This window comes from Nelumbo lutea, chromosome 6 (assembly GCF_056320005.1).
Source record: "Nelumbo lutea isolate HS-2025 chromosome 6, American lotus-T2T, whole genome shotgun sequence".
NCBI classification, from domain to species: Eukaryota; Viridiplantae; Streptophyta; class Magnoliopsida; order Proteales; family Nelumbonaceae; genus Nelumbo; species Nelumbo lutea.
The window spans coordinates 11,967,753-11,987,376 of record NC_142689.1 but is presented as its reverse complement, the minus strand read 5'-3'; the positions used below and the strand labels follow the sequence as shown (position 1 = coordinate 11,987,376).

The following is a 19,624-nucleotide window of genomic DNA, read 5'->3' as shown; positions in this document are numbered from 1 at the left end:
TAAGATCACGAGAGAAGAATCTGTTTCATCTACTGAATTTTTTGCTAGAGTGGTTGAGTGCCCCAATAGCAGCATCACCAACCCACAATTGTTGTACTCCTTTTTAGTACTTCTCTTTCCAGTATCACTGGAGAAAGGGGAGAAACCAGGTTCTTGTATTTCACAAGGGTTCCCAAATTGTTAGTCCCCCTCAATCGTGACCCTACATTATAAGATCACGAGAGAAGAATCTGTTTTATCTACTGAATTTCTTGGGTGTTCATTCAAGATCAAGAAGAAATTGGATCCACAGTGCATCTACGGTTGATTGATCGTAGAAATTGTTCGCCAAGGCCCACCGGTCCCGTTCATGGAAAGGGTACAGATCAGAAGTTTGTATGTTTTCTAAACACGCAGAAGGAATTTTCTTTACGGTAACGCCCCTCGTCATTCGTGAATCGTGAACGATACTTTTGGGGTTGGGCACATGGGCGGGCAGCTGGGCTCTCGAGTCTCGTCTGGTGGAGGTTGGTTACTTTACTCTAAGGTGGTTTATGTTAGCATCACGCGGCGCACTCTTATCGGTTACCTGCTTTTTAAAAACGGAGACGCTTTGAGACTTTCGTCGTGAGCTCGTCTGCGTCGCGTCGTTCTCTTCTATTCTTCTTTCTTTCTTTCGCTGGTCTTGCCGTCATCATCCTTGGCGCTATGGCTCAGGTTTTTTTTTTTTCTACTTAAAAATTTCTGTTTTTCTTTGTTCTTTCTTCCCCCTCTCATGCACCCTAAGAATTTGGGTTTCCGGTCGAATGTCTGTAGACGTGAAGAGACTTATTTCCGATATTTAGTGATACAAAATTATCGATTTTTCGTGGAGAATTTTAACGTTCAAGGATCCATATCTTACTGTCTCTCCCAAATGATGTCTGTACTCTGTATTGGTCGTTGTTGCATGGGTTCAATCAGAATTAGGGTTCACTACTTGCATGCATCTCAGCAGAATATGCTTCGTGATTTTGTTTATGGTTTTATCTGAGCGGCTAGTTCTAAATTTCTAATCGCTGCTAGGTTTTGCAATTTTCGATTTTGGATTAGATAGGTGTGCCTGAGTCGTCTGAACTTGAACTGGTTTGTTATATTCTTCTCTTAAGACAATGAATGCTGTTTGGCTGGTGATTGTCGCCTTAGTCGGATCTGCATTTTTACTGATATTGATTATTTGAATGGTCTAGATTAAAATTCATTGTTTGGCTGGTCAGGTCATTTTCTTTATAGGAACTTGATTAATTCGCTGCCTCGGATCTCTCTCTCTCTCTCTCTCTCTCTCTCTCTCTGTCTCTCTCATTTCAAAATATATCCTCCCATTTTACAACATATTCTTTGATGCTTATTATGAACTTAAATCGGCAAAAGCCTCCTTGAAAAACAGTTATGGTTCAGACGTAGGATCTTGATGTACGTGTTTCCTGGGGCCTAATTTTAGTCTAAATTCAACCGCCTTCGTTTTACTTTGTCTGAATGTACAATTATATTAGAGTCCTAGATATTTAAGTTCAGAGTAAACAAGAAAAAAAAAGGACGCCTGTAAGGTAGCAAGATCCAGAGTTTATATTCTTAGATGGACAATCCAACTGGTGAAGTTCATGGGAGAAGATCCAACAATGGTGATGTATGGGGCGATGTTGGTAGCAACTACTGAATACATGGCAAGTATATAGGGTGTATGTGTGTGTAAACTTGATACCTGCGTGCAGTTTGGGTTAATTAAGAGAAATATTCATAAATATGTTTAATAACATAACTTGCACTGGTACAATTATATAAGCATTCTAATGGAACTTAAACACTGTTGTATTTTAAGAAATGTTCCATTTTGTATTAGACTAGGGTGCAAGCAGAACTCTATGGTGTTTAATACTCCACAATGTATGCATCTAGCTCTCAAAGTTTGGATAAGGAAACCAATTTTTTAAAGTCTCCATTCGCTTTCCGGTAAGTTACTTACTTGGGTAACTGTAATTACCCATTTTCTTTTATTTCCCAGGTAAATAAGACAATGACTGTTTAAACCATAAAAAGCCATTATTAAAAGGGGCAATTTTGTCCCATCCAATTATTGCCCAACTCCCCCCCCCCCCCCCCTGGGAAAATTACTTACCCACTAGGAAATGGGTATCACTTACCTGGGTAAGTAATACCCAGGGAAAATAAAATTTCCATGGATCCCACATAAATCTGAAAAAAGAACATCGGTTGGTTAATGGGAACCAAAATCCCATTTACCAACTTTCCCCCTCTCAAAATCCAAAAAACAAGCTGACCCTAAATAGAAGAAAATATGATCAATCTATTGCTTAGAATATTTCTTTTGGAAGGGGTTGAATAAATAAAAAATGCTAGATGTGCCAAGAGATGTCTGTGTTAAGTAAATAAAAGTAAAAGCAGAGGGAATCTAGACATTTTACTCAAGAATCTGAGATACTTTTGAATTCAGTACCTGTTTGACATACAAATTTCACTATTGGGAAGAGCGATGGAGCAAATTTTTTTTTTCCCTCAAACACATTGTGTCCATAAGCATGGTAAACATAAACATGCTTGGAATAGAGAGGAGTCCACTGAAAACAGCATTCTGCAGTAAAGATGTTAGCAATTAATACTTTATAAGACTGAGGTTCTACATAGCCTTTTATGTTCTTTCTTTCTTCTGTTTAACATATTTTAGTTATGACCACCTAATTAAATGTTAATATTTCAACTTCATTCTCATTTCTTGATACCTTGGATGCATGATTCTTGCTAGGTTTCTAACTCTAATGGAAGTTTTATTACCAATATAAAAATTTTCTCTTCTTCATAATTTTCTTTTAATTTCAAATGCAGACAGTTGTCCTCAAGGTTGGTATGTCTTGTCAAGGCTGTGCTGGAGCTGTGAAGAGGGTTCTTGACAAAATGGAAGGTTGGTGTTAATTTTCACCTAAAACTCTTTATCACTATTTTCTTTCTTAGAAGATTGCAATTCGGAACCAGATTTTTTTTTTATGGATTTTTTCATGATGTAGTTGACCAAAAGTATTTGAGAAATGGTGATACAGTTCTGAGATACCTTTCTAATATTTTTAGGATCTAATTAGAGAAATAAGATGTATGCCTTTGAAAAGGGAACTTCGTTAAGAAAAAGGAAACAGATGATCATCAAGGTCTCAATAGAAATGTACTTTTACAAGCCTGGGCATGCATTCAAGTAAATACTCAAAATGAGGTTTTATTAAGAGACTGAAATGGTTGACAATTGAATTTGTGAGTGTAAAATCATACTAGTGCTCGATATAAAATTGTAAATGTTAGACTGTTATTATCTTTGGCAAGGCAACCTCTTGAGTTGAATATAGACTTTTGCCTCATTCGTGCACAATTGCAAACATGTTAAAGAAAAGGGAAGCTGAGCAAAGTTATCATTCTTTTTCTTGCTTATTCACAGATGGATGTTACTATTAACTTTCAAAAGGTAGCTTGGAACTTGTAAACAGAGCCTATACCTTTGTGTCAGTATTCTAAAAATAAGAAGCACAAGTGAAGTTTGGGGGCTTGTTATTAACTAGCTTGGAACTTGTAAACAGAGCCCATACATTTGTGTCGTGAGCCATAAGGTGCAGGCCTGGATGAAGTGAGGCACCATTAAAAAAAAACTGAGGACCTAGTATACAAGAATAGAAATTTTAAATTTTGAAATAAATAAAATATTTCAAAACGCAAATTAGATTAATTGGTTAGGGTATCTTGTTATTAACATGAAGATTGTAGTCCTATACATTCAAGTCTTACCATAGACTGAAGTCACTGAACTATTTAAATTCTAAATACATCCTCCCATATAGTATGTTATGTACCCAACATGAAATTCAAATTGATTCATTAAAAGTCAAAGCAAAGCAAAAAGTTGGGAGAGAAACTCGGAAAAGACACATTCCACAAAATAAACTTTGCCTGTTAGCTTTATACATTATTTATATTCAATTGAGATGTAGAACTTGTGTTATTCATGTACTTCTAAAATATATGTGGTCTTCCTCCCATATCCATGCTTATATTAATTACTTCATCACATCCCACTGTTTCCCATACACGTTTCCTTCTAAAACTCACTCTTTGTGATATCTATGCTTTTGAAGTTAAACCTTGCTTGAGAGACTAAATGCCCCATAAACACTGATTTGTATGACTGTTGTCTTGCTGGTACCATGGTGTCAGGTGTGGAGTCATTCGACATTGATTTGAAGGAGCAGAAAGTGACGGTGAAGGGCAATGTGCAGGCTGATGCAGTCTTCCAAACTGTCTCTAAGACGGGAAAGAAGACTTCCTTCTGGGAAGCAGAAGCCCCAGCAGAAGTTCCAAAAGAAGCCCCAGCGGAAGTAACAAAAGAAATACCAGCAGAAGTTCCAAAAGAAGAAGCCCCAGCAGAAGTTCCAAAAGAAGAAGCCCCAGCAGAAGTTCCAAAAGAAGCCCCGGCAGAAGCTGAGGCAAAACCTACAGAAGTTGTTGCTGCTCCTTGATGTGTTCAACTTCAGCCCATTTGTTAAGAGTTAATGGTCTATTAATGGGTTGATTTGGTTTGGCTTTCATGTAATAGTGTGGTCGTAATGTTAGGGTGGAAAGTATGTGGCGTTTTCTTCTAGTGTGTTTGAGATATCTCTCTAGCGAAAAGAAATGGAGGACTGTAATCTCGCTCTATCCTTATGTATGCTATCAAAGTATTAAGGGAAATTTCAGTTGTCCTATTTGATTTCCTGGACCCCATGGAACGTGTATTTGTATATCAAATCCCGTTTAACTTGTTCTTTGACTATGATGATATTTGCATTGTCCAAATTCTGAAAATATATGGACCTAGATACGGTTAAGTGGGGTTGGCTATGGTCATGGCATCCCCACCTAGACCCTGTAGCCTCTAGGGTTCGAGAGTAACAGGTCCAGAACCAATCCTACTATTTATCGAACTATTGAATCAGATCCAATCACAACTAATAGTATTAACGCCTAAAACTTAAAACGGTTAAACCTGAAACCCGAGTAATTTGTTAAAATCAAATCAAAACCAACCACGTTGTCGAACACCCCTTTAATTACAAAGCCTAGCAAATGATAAGTTTAGACGTTATTTGGAGATGTTACACATTAGAAAGAGGTTAGTGTAGCGAATGTTTGTATGAATAAGTGGTAAAGCTAGTTAGTCAAGTAGAATGAATTTAGAAATAAAGTCATACAAAAGAATCTAAGAATAAAATAAGGAAAATAGACTTGGATAGATAGTTTGGTCACATTCATAGAAAATCATTTTTAGAAAAAAAAAAAAGTGATCTATTTCAATTTGAAGGAACTAGGAAAGTCAGGGGTAGGCAGAGTGAAAATGACTTGAATGAAAGTAATAAAAAATAATTTTAAGTGTCCAATCCATAATTTAACAATAGATATGGCACTAATGGAATGGTGAAACAAAATTAATGTAACCAATCCATATAGTTGAAACAAGTCTTAAATGATGAATTGGTGATGACACAAAAAAGGAAAGTCGAAGTTAGGGAGGGAGGGATTCATTGATTCAACATTATAAATCTACTATACATAATATAACTAAATTAATACACACATGATGAGAGCGGGCCCTTGGCTAGGGTTCAAGGCAGGGTGGACCCAATCGGGACCACAAAAGGCAGCAAATCTACCAAAAAGGATGGCAAGTTGGCAACTATGCAAATGACATGAAATACCTAAAAATTGGACTATTATTAAATGAGTTCCGCTACAGTGAATATATTAATTGGTTCAAATAGTTTTGTTTCACGTTTGACAAAGTGTATTTACCATCACATAGAACCAATCTTGCTTGCTCTACAGTGCAGGAGATCGAGATGCACCTCTACTTTGAATCAAATGCAACCGATTGTATAATTGCAGATTTGCAGTAGATGGGATCATCCTTCCATTGACTATAGCACCTAAGCGAAGAACTAGTACAGGGAATGAAATGAGGGAACAGGAATAACAAGCAAAGGATAATCGTTTATTGGTTGGTAAGTAGGCCAAGGTCCTAAGGATAGCTTCTGACTTTAGGAAATGAGCAGACATGCATTTGAGTCCAATGCCTTACGGCATATGTAATTGTGCATTCCTTTTACAATGAAATTATTCGATAACAGGAATCCTTCAATAGGGTATTTGTCATGAAGAAGACAATTAAGTATCCCTCATTAGCACGTAGGAGACTCTCACTATGGTAAAAAGTAGGCTGAATTTGGAAGTGCAATGGAATTGAATTCCATTCTGCTCAATGTAGTGAACCCAAATAATGTCTCCAGTGGAAGCTCACATTCTTCCTCATGGTCATAAGTCATAACTAGATAATTGAAGGCCTGAAATTGAAAACAAGATGCTAGGCCTAAGCCGAAGTACCCAAAAAGCCCTAAATCCATGCTCCCCTTTTTGACAGTTTTGTTTCGTGTTGTTCATGTAAAACTTTTTTCAAAAAGATTAGGTGCTTAGGTGGGATTAGGATTAAGGCCTGAGGGAGGGTTTCCTCTGGTTTAGTAGGCTATTGCTGCTGCAACGTGTCTAAGTCGCACCCATACTCCATGGGCGATTGTGGGTTGATCGGTACAGTTCCTGCCCAACTCAACCTCAACCCTGTGGTCTACATTCATCCATGTGTTTGGTCGTGGGTTTGTTATTGGACCTTGTGGCCAAAACTGGAGCATAGGGGTTAGGACCACCCTTTCCATTGTCATTCAAATTTTCTTTGTTTAAAACCCACCCTCACTTTTTATGAATTCTCTTAAATTCATCATAACTTTTTAAAATGTCCATAACTCACCATGTCAGTGAGATTTTACTTTTTAAAACTCACCATCCGTTAGAACACCATTATCATTAAAGTTCATTGACCAAACTGCCCCTGAATGGTGAATCAGCTTGTTAAATATATTTTTTTTATCGAAATGCCCCCAATCCTATTTCATATATAAGCTAGATTCCCACTCACCGAGAGTCTTTCTTGCTCTCAATGTCCCAGAGTGTTCTTGCTCTCAACATCCAAGAAACCTCTAACCAGGTGTTTCACCTTCATTTTTTTCTTCATTTTTGCTTAATTAGGGCACTCAAAGAAATCTGATTTTTGCTTAATTAGAGGCATCAAGAAGAGGCACCACTACACTTCCTTGCTTCTTCATACAGGACATTACTTCTCTATGTTCTTCTCCCTCCCTCACTCATTTCATCATTATAGAACCCATCATTACATGAAAATCTGTTCTCACCTCTACAAAATCAGTGCCATTAGCTGCAACAAAAAACAAAAAAGGAAGTCCTGCTTCTCCAACAATGGATGCCTTTGTTTTGAAACTCTTCATCATTCTTTAGTATTCGCACAATCTCCTGTAAGTCCCTTTTTATGTATTCCTGTCCAACAAAATCATCAAACGTGACACCAGTGGTTTCCTCTGCTGATATGAATTTGGCCCTGCTCAGATGGTAAGAAATAAAGATACAAGACAATAGTTAGAATGACTTGCCGAAATTGCTTTTCATAACAGTCAGACAGACTTGCGAAAATATCCAACATGGAGTACCCAGAGGTATGCATCATATATAGAAAAACTAAATATGCGAGCAAGGAACTAAATATGGAGTACGTAGAAGCAAAAAGTTTACAAATTGATTATGTATTGTGACATGAGGTAGACAATCAAAACAATCTGTAACAGGTTTAGTGAATTATATTTAGGCTCAGTTTGAAAAGAGTACAAATACAAATACGTAGAGTGCAAATACATACAAAATACAAGGTTTTGCACTCTAAAATATTATATTTGTACTCCTTCCAAACTGAGCCTTATATTCTCATTTTAGAAAGACAATTGTTTAGAATCATTGTTAAAGTGGCAATTGAATTCTGCAAACCTCTTCTCTTTTACTCTTGGTAATTTAACAAGTAAACACTTGGGGGTGGCTTTTCTTTTCCCTTTCTCCTCTCCAGTTAGTAAGTTGGATTAAAGTTCTAATATCCAAGTGTTAAGATTACAATTAGGAGAGGTATTGTGGTAGGACCCGGACTTGAACATTTTTTCATTCAGATAAATGTGGTATTCTACTTTGCAAATCAACAAATTTTGTTCATACTACGTAGACTAAAATCTATAAGTGTAAGCCTAGTTTGGAAATATGAAGTCTGAACTGCATCAGTGAATCCATAAGTTCTGCATTTTGTCAGACGCCAACACCACCCACATCACATATGTTATGAATTTCATTAACTAGGGTTTGTTAAAACCACTTATAACCATCAATTTCACAGGTGTAAAGGGAGGAAAATGTATTTTTTGACTGTTCTGTAACAAAGTACTTGCTCTAGAAAAGATGAATACCGTGGCACAACTTTGTTCATGGTGGGGGACCATGAATAGATTGCATTTGGTCTCACAAGAAGCAGACAATTGATGCAAAAAAGTAGTAAAAAAATCATGGATTCCAGCAAGCAAGCCTATGTCGTCCTTTTCTGCCATTGATAAGTTTAAAAGCTCTTCTTCCAACAAAAAAAAAAAAAAGATGTTCATTTACCTTGAACACTGTAACCTTCTATATAAGTACACTTGTGTTGAATGTGTTCTTGATAGGATGGTGAAATTGTTTTCTTTTGTTCTTCACGCTTGGTTCTTCATAGGTTGTTTTGGTTCGCAGATGGTGATCATCGTCTTTTTTGTCAAACTGGTTTTCTCTTTCGTTTAGAGAGTTAGGGCTTTGGGTTAAAGAATGACGGGGTGTGCTCTTGATCCTGTTCTGACTGTTCTTCTTCTCAAACGATGGGAGAAGCAGCGACAATGGTGAGAAGCTGCAGCAATGGGTTTTTTCTTTCGTTCAGATAGTTAGGGTTTTGGGTTTAAGAATGACGAGGGTGTGCTCTTGGTTCTGTTCCGACTGTTCTCTTCTCAGACAATGGGAGAAGCAACAACAATGGTGAGAAGCAGCGGCAATGGGTTTTCACGTTCTCAAACGGAGGAAATTGCAGTGGCAAGTGCTGGTTTTCTCTTTCGCAAATAGTGGAAGAAGCAGCAGCTAATGCTTTCTCTTTCGTTCAGACTGTTAGGGTTTTGGGTTGAAGAATGATGGGTAATTTTGGGATATTGCAAAATGGGTCGAACATAAGAAAGGGTAAAATAATAAATTAGTGATGTCCGTTAGTCAATTTACCGTTATTTCACTGACACGGTGAGTTTTGAAAAGTTATGGTGAGTTTAAGTAAGTGAATTTGTAAAAAGTGATTGTGGGTTTTAGGCAATTTCTCTTTTCTTTAATTCATTATAAAAGACGGAAGAGCCAAAGTTCCAAATATCTTGAATTAAATGCAATGAACATCAAAAAATCAATTTTAAGAGATATATCTAGTTATGCTTTGAATAACGTATAGATATGGAGAAAAAAATATGATAGATGAATAAGTGAGGAAACTCAAATGAATAAAAAATACAATAATACTTAATATGTGTTCTAGATAAAATAAGTCATATACATGTAACAACACATATTTTAATGGTTTATGGGAAACGTGATATACCATGACACAATTGATAAACATTGAAAAATGGTGAAATAACTAAAATATGCATGTACAAGAGAATAATTTTAAGAACATTGAGTATAATTTGTGCTAATAAATATAATCATCTTGTAACCAAGGTTCAAAGTATCAAAATGCCTAATATGTCGATAGTGGTGTATCGGGTAATATCGATAGATTTTTTTGTATTTTTTTAGTTTTTACGAATATGCTTCTAAGGGGCTGATTTAAGGTCCATCCACCCTCTGAACCAGTTGAGACCCCAAAACACCCCCTGTAGGGGTGTTTCGGAAAGCCCCCAATATGGTATGTATTGGCTAATACGACCTGATACGTATCGATATTTTGAATCTTGCTTGTAACATTTATTGAAGAATATCCAATAATAAATCTAATATATATATATATATATATATTAAAGGAATTAAAGGAAGGTCTTCATGCCATAGCCCCCCACCATTCAGACATGTGGCAAACGCAACTTTCTGGAAAAAGCATCTCAGAAGTTGGTTGTTCACATTTTCAAAGAGAAAACTCACTCCTCATATACATAAATTGCTTTTAACCACATTAAAAATTTTGAACTCTGACATGTGGCACTCTAAGATGGGTGTCATACATTCAATAATAGTTCTTTAGAAATACATGAGAAGTGGGAAGCTCCAATTCTCATCCATTCCTAAAAAAATGTAGGAAATGCAGAAGTGACTGCCTGCAATCACTTCAGTCTATAGTCTACAATAGTTAGTTTTATTTGAATTTCAAGTATAAATATAATCTTTAGACAAATAGTGAAACTCAAATAAAATCTTCTAAAAAAACTCAAATAAAATAATATTACTATAAAAAACAAAAAAAAAAGAGTAAAAACCAAAATAATACATATGTGTGGCTGCCCCATAACGGGGTCACATACTAAATAAAATATGGTAAGTCTCTTAAATCAAATAAAAATCTATCAAAACAACAAATAAAAAACCTAACCTAAATTTTTAATATAAATGATTTAAAAATTTAAAAATTAAAAATAATTCACATTAGTGGCCCCTGAGTAGAGGAGTCATGCCCAGTGAACATTTAAAATCCATGTAACTATGACAAGTAATTGAAGCATACCATTCAGCCATAATAGTGAATTTGTTTTCTTTTAACCTCAAGGCCAAGGTTTAGACCTTATTTGTAGTTTTTCTACCCAAAAAAGCTATAGGTTATAGTAATTAGGGAAATTTAATGACCAACTAATGGTGGCTTGGTCGATAAGTTCTAGTTGTAGCAGAGAGTTATTATGCGTGTAGAGGAGATGCTACAACCCTGTTGTGTAGCCCCATGAAACAGAGGAAAGAAAAAGGAAATTTATGATACTGTGAATATGGGTTTAATAAATTTGAGTTTGGGTCATTCCACCCATGCCATGTTAAATATCGTCTAATATTTTTTTGTTCTAAAAATAGGATAAATTGTAGAAGGGAAGTTTCTTGTTGTTGTTGAAACCTTTCTTAAAGTTTGGTAATTGAAATCATTTCTATTGAACTTTTCAATATAGTTGCAAATAGATTCTTTTTATTAGAATCTTCTAAAAAGATGCATAAAATTATTCAAAATACCCATGTAGTTATTTTTACCAAAATGTTTATTTTTTAAGATCTCTACATATGAATTTTTACCCCAAAATCCTTCCAATCTCTTTTCTAAAATTGAATCATCCTTCAAGTTTTCCCTTCATATCAATGGCTCAAAGTAAAACTGCAACTTTAAACTCTCTCTCTCCCTTTTTGTTTCATAAAGTTTGTGTTGTTTTTTCTATAGAAATCAGCCTCAATAGTAATTGCATGGGTATTTTGGACATTTTTATATCTCTTTTAAGAGCACTCTAACAGAGGAGGTCTACTTGCAATTGTGTTAGAAAGTTCAAGGGAGGTGATTGCAATTACTAAACTTTAAGTGAGGTTTTAAAAATAATCCAAAACTTCAAGGGAGGCAATTGCAATTACCAAACTTCAAGGGAGATTTTAACAACAATCCAAAATTTGATGGGAGGTTTCAACAATTTATCCAAAAAATTATAGGTAATAGTAATTAGGAAAATTTAATGGTGTATTAAAAAGCTAAATAAACGTATTTTAATCTGAAAAATTGCCTTAAATATAGTAGTTAATACTAATTTAAATTTAAATAGTTACCTTAATAGTAATTAGGAAAATTTAATGCTGTATTAGAAAGCCAACACCGACCCGATACAATGAGAGTATCGCTGATAGCCAGCTGATACTATGGAAACAATTAGAATAAATTTGAGTTTTGGTTATTCCACCGTCAATTAAACTTTAGAACTAGTTTATTGGCTTTCAGGGCAGCCCATACTTTTGAATTCACGCGCCCCACTGATGCCCCACAATACATTCCAACCCTGTATTGGAAACATCTTCCAATGACAACTGCGGAGATGTTATCAATGCATCACAACACATTCCAATCGTGATTGAAAACATCTTTCAATGATAATTGGGGAGATGTTATCAATGCATGCTGAGGTGAATGTGGGCATCCTCTGTGGGGTACTGATGTGAAAACTCCATACTTTTGCCATGCTGATTGTTCAGGAGCCTACATCCTTGCTACTGGGGAAGTCACAGAAAGTAGCAAGGTTTTAAAAGCCAATCCAGGATCAGAACCATTCTGTGCACCAGTTTTTGGGTTGATGGTTCAACTGTCCAATTCGAATGAATAACCTATTCTGGCAAAAAATTAAAAAATAATTAAATAAAAAGTCAAACTATTAAACAGGTCAATGGTTTGACCATCCAGGTCAAACGGGCAAGGTTCAAATTGGCATATTGGGTGAATCAGTACTGCATTTTGTGCCTTTTTTTTCGCAACCGGTTCAGGGGGGCAGTTTAGGGCTCCTCCACCCCCTGAACCGGTCAGACCCCTGATACACCCACTATAGGGGTGTATCGGAGAGGTCCCAGAAGAATACATATCAGTCGATACGGGCTAATACGTATCGATACTTTGAATCTTACAAACGGGTCATTGACCAATTCAATGATTTTTGGCCAAAAACCAGTTTTGGAGTAAAACAGAACCGATTGCCTGAACAGTATCAGAATGAATGATCCAAACAACCGGGTCAATGGCGGTTCAAAATCATTGCAAAGTAGCCACATATATTTTTTATTCCTTTGTCTTCCAGATTTACCATAATATATAACATCACTACATTTTCAATTTCTCATCGGGATTCTTTGATTATAAATTATATCACAGTTTCCCTGCCATTCGGTTTTGGGATTATTGAGTGATAGAAAATATTTTATTTTAGAAAGGCATTTAATTTTTCCAAATATCCTTGCTTTGATTCAAGATCTAGAAACTGGGATCAGATAATTTGGGCTTATTACTTCATATAATGAGAATGCCAATGTGGCCAGATATTATTTGATTATCTGGTGCTGTCTTTTGGCAGACTGCAAGACCCAAAAGGATTTATTGTGCAGCTGAATATGCTTAGCGTTAGGTTTTATGATCCTAATATGGGGTGCTATTGTGGGGTATATATGTGCTTGAATTCCCTCCCTCTAACAGCTAGCTTTTAGGGGTGAGTTCTTCTAACGCGCATAACAAACCTGATTTGCTCTTCTGAAGTGATGTCCCAACAGATGTAGGCAAGCAGTAGAAATTCAAGCTGGTGAGTTCGAGTATCTGAACTGGATTTTACTGCTCAATTTTTGCAATTTGATGCAGGAAAATTAATAACAGAACACGAATAAAGAAATTGGATATTGAACGTAAGGCAGCATTCTGCCAGGATGGAAACGTAGAGAGAGGAGGAATTTACATGCAGTAAAGCATCCAGGAGATGCAAAGAACGGACTCTCAACAGAGACAGAGATTATCTAGATAGTATATGTCCTATCACCACTAGAGAGACCGTAGATGGGACGAGGTGTAGGTGGAGCTGGACAGCCAAACTGTCGGAGAGATGACGGTGTGGGAGGACGCCTTGGGGAGAGGTTCACAATTTCTAGGGCTTGTACCCTCAGTTCCAGAGGGTAGTCTGCAACGCACCCAATCCGTGGACCGGCGCCTGTTGACCATTTTAGTGAGAGTTGATGCCCCAACTGATATGAACTTGCTGCCTTTTTGGAATTGATCCTCTGCAGTATTGCTTGCTTAGGTACCTGTGCTCTTGGACTCTGAAGACCACCGGATAAGGTCCTTTTGCAAGTACCCGTTTTTGCAGCTTGATCATCTTCAACTGGTTCAGCTTTTGCAACTTCGGTTGGTTTGACAAATTGGTCTTTCTCCACTTCACTGGAAGTTTCAAGCTGGAGAGGTTCTTGAAATGTTGGAACTCCAGTTCTGCTGGCATCTTTTGTTGATTTCTCTTCATAGTTGTCATAGTCTTCTGTAGAGGATTTTACCTGGCAAAACATAGCAGCTCATAAAAATTATTTAATGGACACACATAATCAGCTAATGTTGGTGATGATCTACAAAGTATGCATTACATACCTCAACGTTGTCGAGGTTTACTCCATTATCCCCAAGGAAGGCTTGGAAGGTGCCAAGGTTCTCTTCGGTTGGGCGGTAATGTCCACTGTATGCTGAGATAGACTGCAAGGAAGAATCCAATCTGAAAAATCAGATGCAAGATAACAAATGTCTGTACCAACTTCTTGATATCTTATTTCACAAGGAGATTTGAGTCATTAAGACACTCCTTTCATTCTTTCAAGATGGAAGGATCTGCAATTGAAAGAGTTCTTGATTCAACCCAGGAATGGTTAATGACTGGAAAATTGTGAATGCTGAACACAATGTATTTTTGTTTCAATTTGCATGCTTTGCTTATGTGCCCATGCATGTCTTATATGCTTTTTTCATTCTTTCAAAATGGAAGGTTCTGCAATTGAAAGAGCTCTTGATTCAACCCAGGAATGGTTAATGACTGGAAAATTGTGAATGCTGAACACAATGTTTCAATTTGCATGCTTTGCTTATGTGCCCATGCATGTCTTATATGCTTTTTTCAGTGCATGTTCAATTGTTCAATCTTTAGTTTATTAACTCACAAAATAATGGAAAATGCTTTAAGAAGAGAGGTTGTAGTATGTTGATAGAGTCCGTTAATGGAAATGTGATGGATGTTGAACTTGTACAACAAGCAGAAGCCATTGCAAGGTAGAAACTGGCTCATGAGTTTTCAGAATGAGAATGAACAACCTTAGTCTAGCAGATGGACATTATTTGGCATATTGAAACCATCTATGGAAATCTCCTATTCACAAAACACGCCAGGCATAATGGTTGTACACCTAGAAGTCCCCAAGGGTGAGTAGCTCAGTTTTCCATGCAGACTTAAAACCCTCAAAATGCAAGTAGCAATGTAGCATCTGTGAGCTCAAGTTATACCAAAGATGACCACAGCTTCATCCTGATTATGACCCATAAGGTCCTATCCAACTTCCATAGAAATTAAGCAGACATCATATAATTGTGAACTCCGTATCTTTTGTACCTTAAGCACTCCGTTCTCAGCTGCAAGTCTTCCAGCCGCTAAAGTAGCCCCTCCCGCAAGGAAGCTTGAGTGATGGAAAGAGCCTTTCTTTTTCTGGATGGTGCAAACAAAACATTAATTCTCTGGGAAACAGAAGCAGCATTACAAAAGAAAACTAAAAACAGAAGAAACAACAATTGATTGATCAAGATTTTTACTCACCTCCCCGCAATAGAGTTTCTTGGAGGTGCTCATCACAAATATCCATTTCACGTTTTGTGATCCACTATTTGTATCAAGAAATGTTCCTGTTTGTTTGTGCACAATCTTCCCATCGATGATTATGTACTCATAGTGTTCCCTCTCTTGCTGATTTCAATAAGAAGTGACCACAAATAAGACTACACATATTCTGGGATGACAGACCTTGGAACTAAATGTACAGTGATAGAATCAAGCTTCAAATAAATCTACTTTAGTTCTTAGAGGAATTAATAACATACAGGTCCAAGATATTTAATGCATTGCTGTCGAAGTTTTGATCTTGGGCATTCCTTGAGATCAACCTCTTTGCCATCTCCAATGTCCAACCTGCCCAAAATGCATTTAACAGGTTCTTGTTAAACATGGGAATGCTTTAGTTTGTGGGTACTTAAACAGAAAGAATATATTAAACAGGAGGATATATACCGCAAGAATATATTGAACAGAAAGAGATCTTTACAAAAATAAACTCCTTATTTTTGAAAGAATTTACGTAAAGCCCCTACAACATGGAATCGAATTCAAGATCCCAAACGCTTCTGCATTCTATGATCCCAACCTGGTTCCTACTCTGCTAAGCAGCAAACCTGTTTTCCATGACAACCAAACAACTACAAAAGTATGTAATAAATTACTAGGTCTGCACTTTACACCCAGCCAGACTTTACTGTGATCCTAGTGTCACACCTGCTTTCTTAGTGTCTAGGCATCACCGTTTCAGCCCTTGTGCAACCCTGCTACTGCACTTGTTACGGAGGAACATGGGCCTTGGAGGAAAAGGCTTAAAACAAACAAATCCGAGCTCGTTCACAAGCAACCATACTAATTAAATAAATAGACAAGAGATTATTATATTAAAAGTTCCTCTTCCCTCTCATGTGCTAAAAAAAAGGTTAACCAAAAAAGGAAAAGCTCTGTAACTCACCAGTAGAAAAATGGCTGGCCAGCATCTGCTTTACACCACTCTTCGTAATAGATGTGTAAGCTATGCCCGTATCGATGTCGTGGATCGATCTACAATAAGACAATTTTAAAATAAGAAAAAACAAATAGAATTTATAGAAGGAGCCCGATTACCAAAATACGCCAAAAATATGGGGAAAAAAAATAAAAAAAAGTGCAGTCATGAATGTGCAGAAGTTTACAGCTTCGATCCAGTGCTGAAAAGCTAATTTCTGAGCTTTGGCGTCTTTGGATAACCCCTTTCCCACCTGCCGAAGGTCGAATTACTTGACATAATAAGTTAAACGAAACATTTTGTTTATTTATCTTTTGAAAGGAAAAAAAAACAAGTAAAAGACAAGAAAACATAAAAAAATCTACAAAAACGACAGTGATGTCCATTTTTTTCTTGGGTTGAAGGAAAATAAAGAGAGAGAGAGAGAGACAGAGAGACAGAGCCACTAAACAAACCTTTGAAGCATTCAAGCTGATACGGTTCCATCGCGAAGCGGCTGTTTCTGGTTTCAAGTAGTTGAAGAACGAAATCGTACTGTGATTCAATCGAGCATATTCGATCGCCTGCCACCTTTTGTTGAAAAAAAAAAAAAGATCGTGAGAGAGAGAGAGAGAGAGAGAGAGAGAGAGAGAAAGACATTGTTGGATTATTAAAATATATAAGGAATCTGGTTACCTACCAAAGCTCTTCGGCTACCACGGCAGAATCTGCTAACCTGCGCCGTGTACGGTAACTTCTGTAGACCTTCTGCAGCTTGACGGCGGCCGTCGATTTAGAACCCCTACAATCTCCATGACCGTTGACGTCTACCTGCTTAGCTCCAGAACTGAGAACGAAGTTTTCTTGGCTCGCACATTCCCGAGCGTCGCGGTGGGTCACCGTCAATTTCTGAAAATTATCAAGCGCAACCGACGGTTTAAAACTCCGGTACTCTTCAGCATGAACATTCACTGATTCAGTGCCACCATTCAAAGAAACAGTCATTTCAGAGAAGCCGCATTCTTGAGAGCGGAGCTCCGACGACTCGGTCACAATATTCAACGAGAAAGAAAACGAGGATTTTGGCTGCAAATCGAAGCTCGCAAAAGCAGGGGATTCGACCTCCATCGAAGATCTCACCCAAGTACTCTTCTTCTCACTGCGAAACCCAGATTAATCCGGAGAAGACCAGAGAAATACCCTCGAAAAGCAAGGGATATGAGGGGTATCTGGTTGGTAAACTGAATGTCTCTGCGTCGCTCTGTTTCTGTCTCTCTCTCTCTGCATCCACTATTTATAGATAAAAAAAAAAGTTGAATATTAAAATTTCTTCTACGATCTATCTACTGCAGTGCATTGCATGAGTGCAGAGTCGAGTGATTCTCAGGTGGTCCCCACTCCGAGTCAACTCATCTACGATCTATCTACTCACCATTTTGGTCAGCTTCAGCGACTCCGATCTCGCTCCTGTCTCTTCTGCATTGACAGCTTACGGATTGTCGTCACTGCTTCTACAGTTCTACGGCTACGAACGAAAATGAGCATCCGGTCTATTGGATCTTTCGTCGAAGGAGGGAAAACCTCCTTCCGGCCGGCGGTAGCACTCCCGTGCCTTAAAAGAACCTTTAATTTCACGTGATGATAAGGATTATGTGGCCTTGTTTAAACCGGCCGGTCGTCTCCCCTCCTTCCATGAAGGAGACCATCGCCCCAATAACTGTTTTGTGCTACAAAAATGTCCTTGAGACATCGCCCTAATTATAATAATGCCATCGTCCTCGACGTCGACGCACGGGCCACGGGGCCAGGGGCGATTGCCTAGTACTCCTACAGTCCTACTCCTTACTCACCCCTGGCTGTCGTTTTCTCCGAGTCCACGTTTACCTTCAACTAACCGTTAAATTAATACATCTTAATTAATTGATTTGTCAGCACTGACATCATCTACGGCCCTTAACGTATCAAACCGTCCGATTCTCCAAATAGGTCCAATTTCTACGGATGCATTTCAACTCGTTTGGATCTTTAATATTGCTAAGATGTACCCTTAGCTTAGGCCATGTTTGGTTTGGTTAGATGACCCAATTTACATATTTCTTTTGCACAAATTTAGACATGAATTGTGTATTCAATCACAACAAAATTATTTCTGGAACATCTTTTGCTTTTCTAAGATTGCGAAGTAGAAAATAGCTCTTTAGTTTCTTAAGTATGCATAGAAAGAAAGAGGAAACAAAATAATTTTCTGGATCATTCCTAAATGCCAAACGACGCCTAAATTTATTTGCTGGCCATTTCCTGCTTCTTCATGAATTCACACCAAAGAATAATCTTTCAATAGATTGAAAGATGGGATCTTATTTAATGAATTCTCTTTTAGAATAGGAACCATTTATGATCTATCTTATCACTGCTTTTTAAAAAGCAAACTAGATGGCCCCAACCGGCCCTGTGGCTGTGAAATGGGGCATGAAGCATTGAAATAGGCAAATAGCCCTTAAATGGAAGGGTACCGCCTACCCTATAATAGCATCGTCTAAAGTATCATTTCTGCATAGTAAAAGAAAGAAAAAATAAACAAACATCACTTCAAGATTTAATAATGCGAACTAATGCTGCTTTCAAACCGCTGTATGATATAAATATATTAAGAGTCATTTACTCAACCTATATCATAGCTATCTTTCAAAAACAGAATAATTTATATTTTACTAAAATACCCTTATAATTTTCAACGATTTACTTAATTGGCATTTCATTAAAAGTTGTTCACATTTTTTTCATTCCCATATGATCATGTAAACTACCTTAACCAAGTAGAAACTGTGTAAGGACATAGTCCAATTGTTGTTTGTTTCAAGGCCTAAGTGTTTTTTTGGGAAATGTTTATTTGAGAAAGTGTTTTTATCCATCTTCTTTTAATTTCTAGAAAAATAAAATAATGATTATTTTAGCCATAAAAATTTCATTATCAAAAGAGGTATTTTTGTCCCTTCCAAGTGTTGGCAATTTTTTCCCATATGGGAAATTTAATTTATCCACCTAGGAGATGAGTATCACTTACTAGGAAAATAAAGGTGATGTTTGGCACCAATGATGATTTCTCCTTGTTGATTATCTAGAAATCGGTTATTTCTAAAACCATTGATTTTTGGAAAATCATAAAAAATTGTTGTTTGATATCATTTATGCCACATAAGCTGATTTTTGAGAAATCGGCTTTGGGTCTGTTTGGTACTGATTTTTAAGGGCCGATTCTTTTTGTATTAGAGTTATTATTCAATGCCATGTCATCCTCAAAAAAATCGGAATCACTTAAAACATAAGGAAATCACCAAAA

The 19,624-nt window shown here is 37.1% G+C and overlaps 2 protein-coding genes across 2 annotated transcripts; one reads left to right on the top strand and one right to left on the bottom strand.

The window, feature by feature from the left end:
* Positions 1-606: 606 nt before the first annotated feature.
* Positions 607-4,754, top strand: LOC148847352 (copper transport protein ATX1-like). Its single transcript, XM_088949925.1, has 3 exons — positions 607-696; positions 2,860-2,935; positions 4,228-4,754. The coding sequence occupies exons 1-3, from the start codon at positions 688-690 to the stop codon at positions 4,527-4,529; spliced, it is 387 nt and encodes a 128-aa protein (XP_088806051.1). The 5' UTR covers positions 607-687; the 3' UTR covers positions 4,530-4,754.
* An 8,525-nt stretch (positions 4,755-13,279) lies between these two features.
* Positions 13,280-18,015, bottom strand: LOC148847351 (IQ domain-containing protein IQM3-like). The gene is made up of 10 exons (XM_088951955.1): positions 17,717-18,015; positions 16,985-17,574; positions 16,761-16,875; positions 16,493-16,558; positions 16,273-16,361; positions 15,587-15,674; positions 15,306-15,452; positions 15,105-15,197; positions 14,099-14,200; positions 13,280-14,007 (listed from the first exon to the last, which is right to left on the bottom strand). The coding sequence occupies exons 2-10, from the start codon at positions 17,410-17,412 to the stop codon at positions 13,480-13,482; spliced, it is 1,656 nt and encodes a 551-aa protein (XP_088808081.1). The 5' UTR covers positions 17,413-17,574; positions 17,717-18,015; the 3' UTR covers positions 13,280-13,479.
* Positions 18,016-19,624: the final 1,609 nt, after the last annotated feature.

Excerpts from the sequence above, each read along its gene's own strand:
- LOC148847351 (XM_088951955.1), bottom strand. The coding sequence starts at position 17,412 with ATGGAGGTCGAATCCCCTGCTTTTGCGAGCTTCGATTTGCAGCCAAAA. Across the intron at positions 16,559-16,760 it reads TCAGCTTGAATGCTTCAAAG|GTGGGAAAGGGGTTATCCAA; the intron begins GTTTGTTTAGTG and ends GACCTTCGGCAG. Across the intron at positions 15,675-16,272 it reads GGCCAGCCATTTTTCTACTG|GTTGGACATTGGAGATGGCA; the intron begins GTGAGTTACAGA and ends CATTTTGGGCAG.
- LOC148847352 (XM_088949925.1), top strand. Across the intron at positions 2,936-4,227 it reads GGTTCTTGACAAAATGGAAG|GTGTGGAGTCATTCGACATT; the intron begins GTTGGTGTTAAT and ends CCATGGTGTCAG.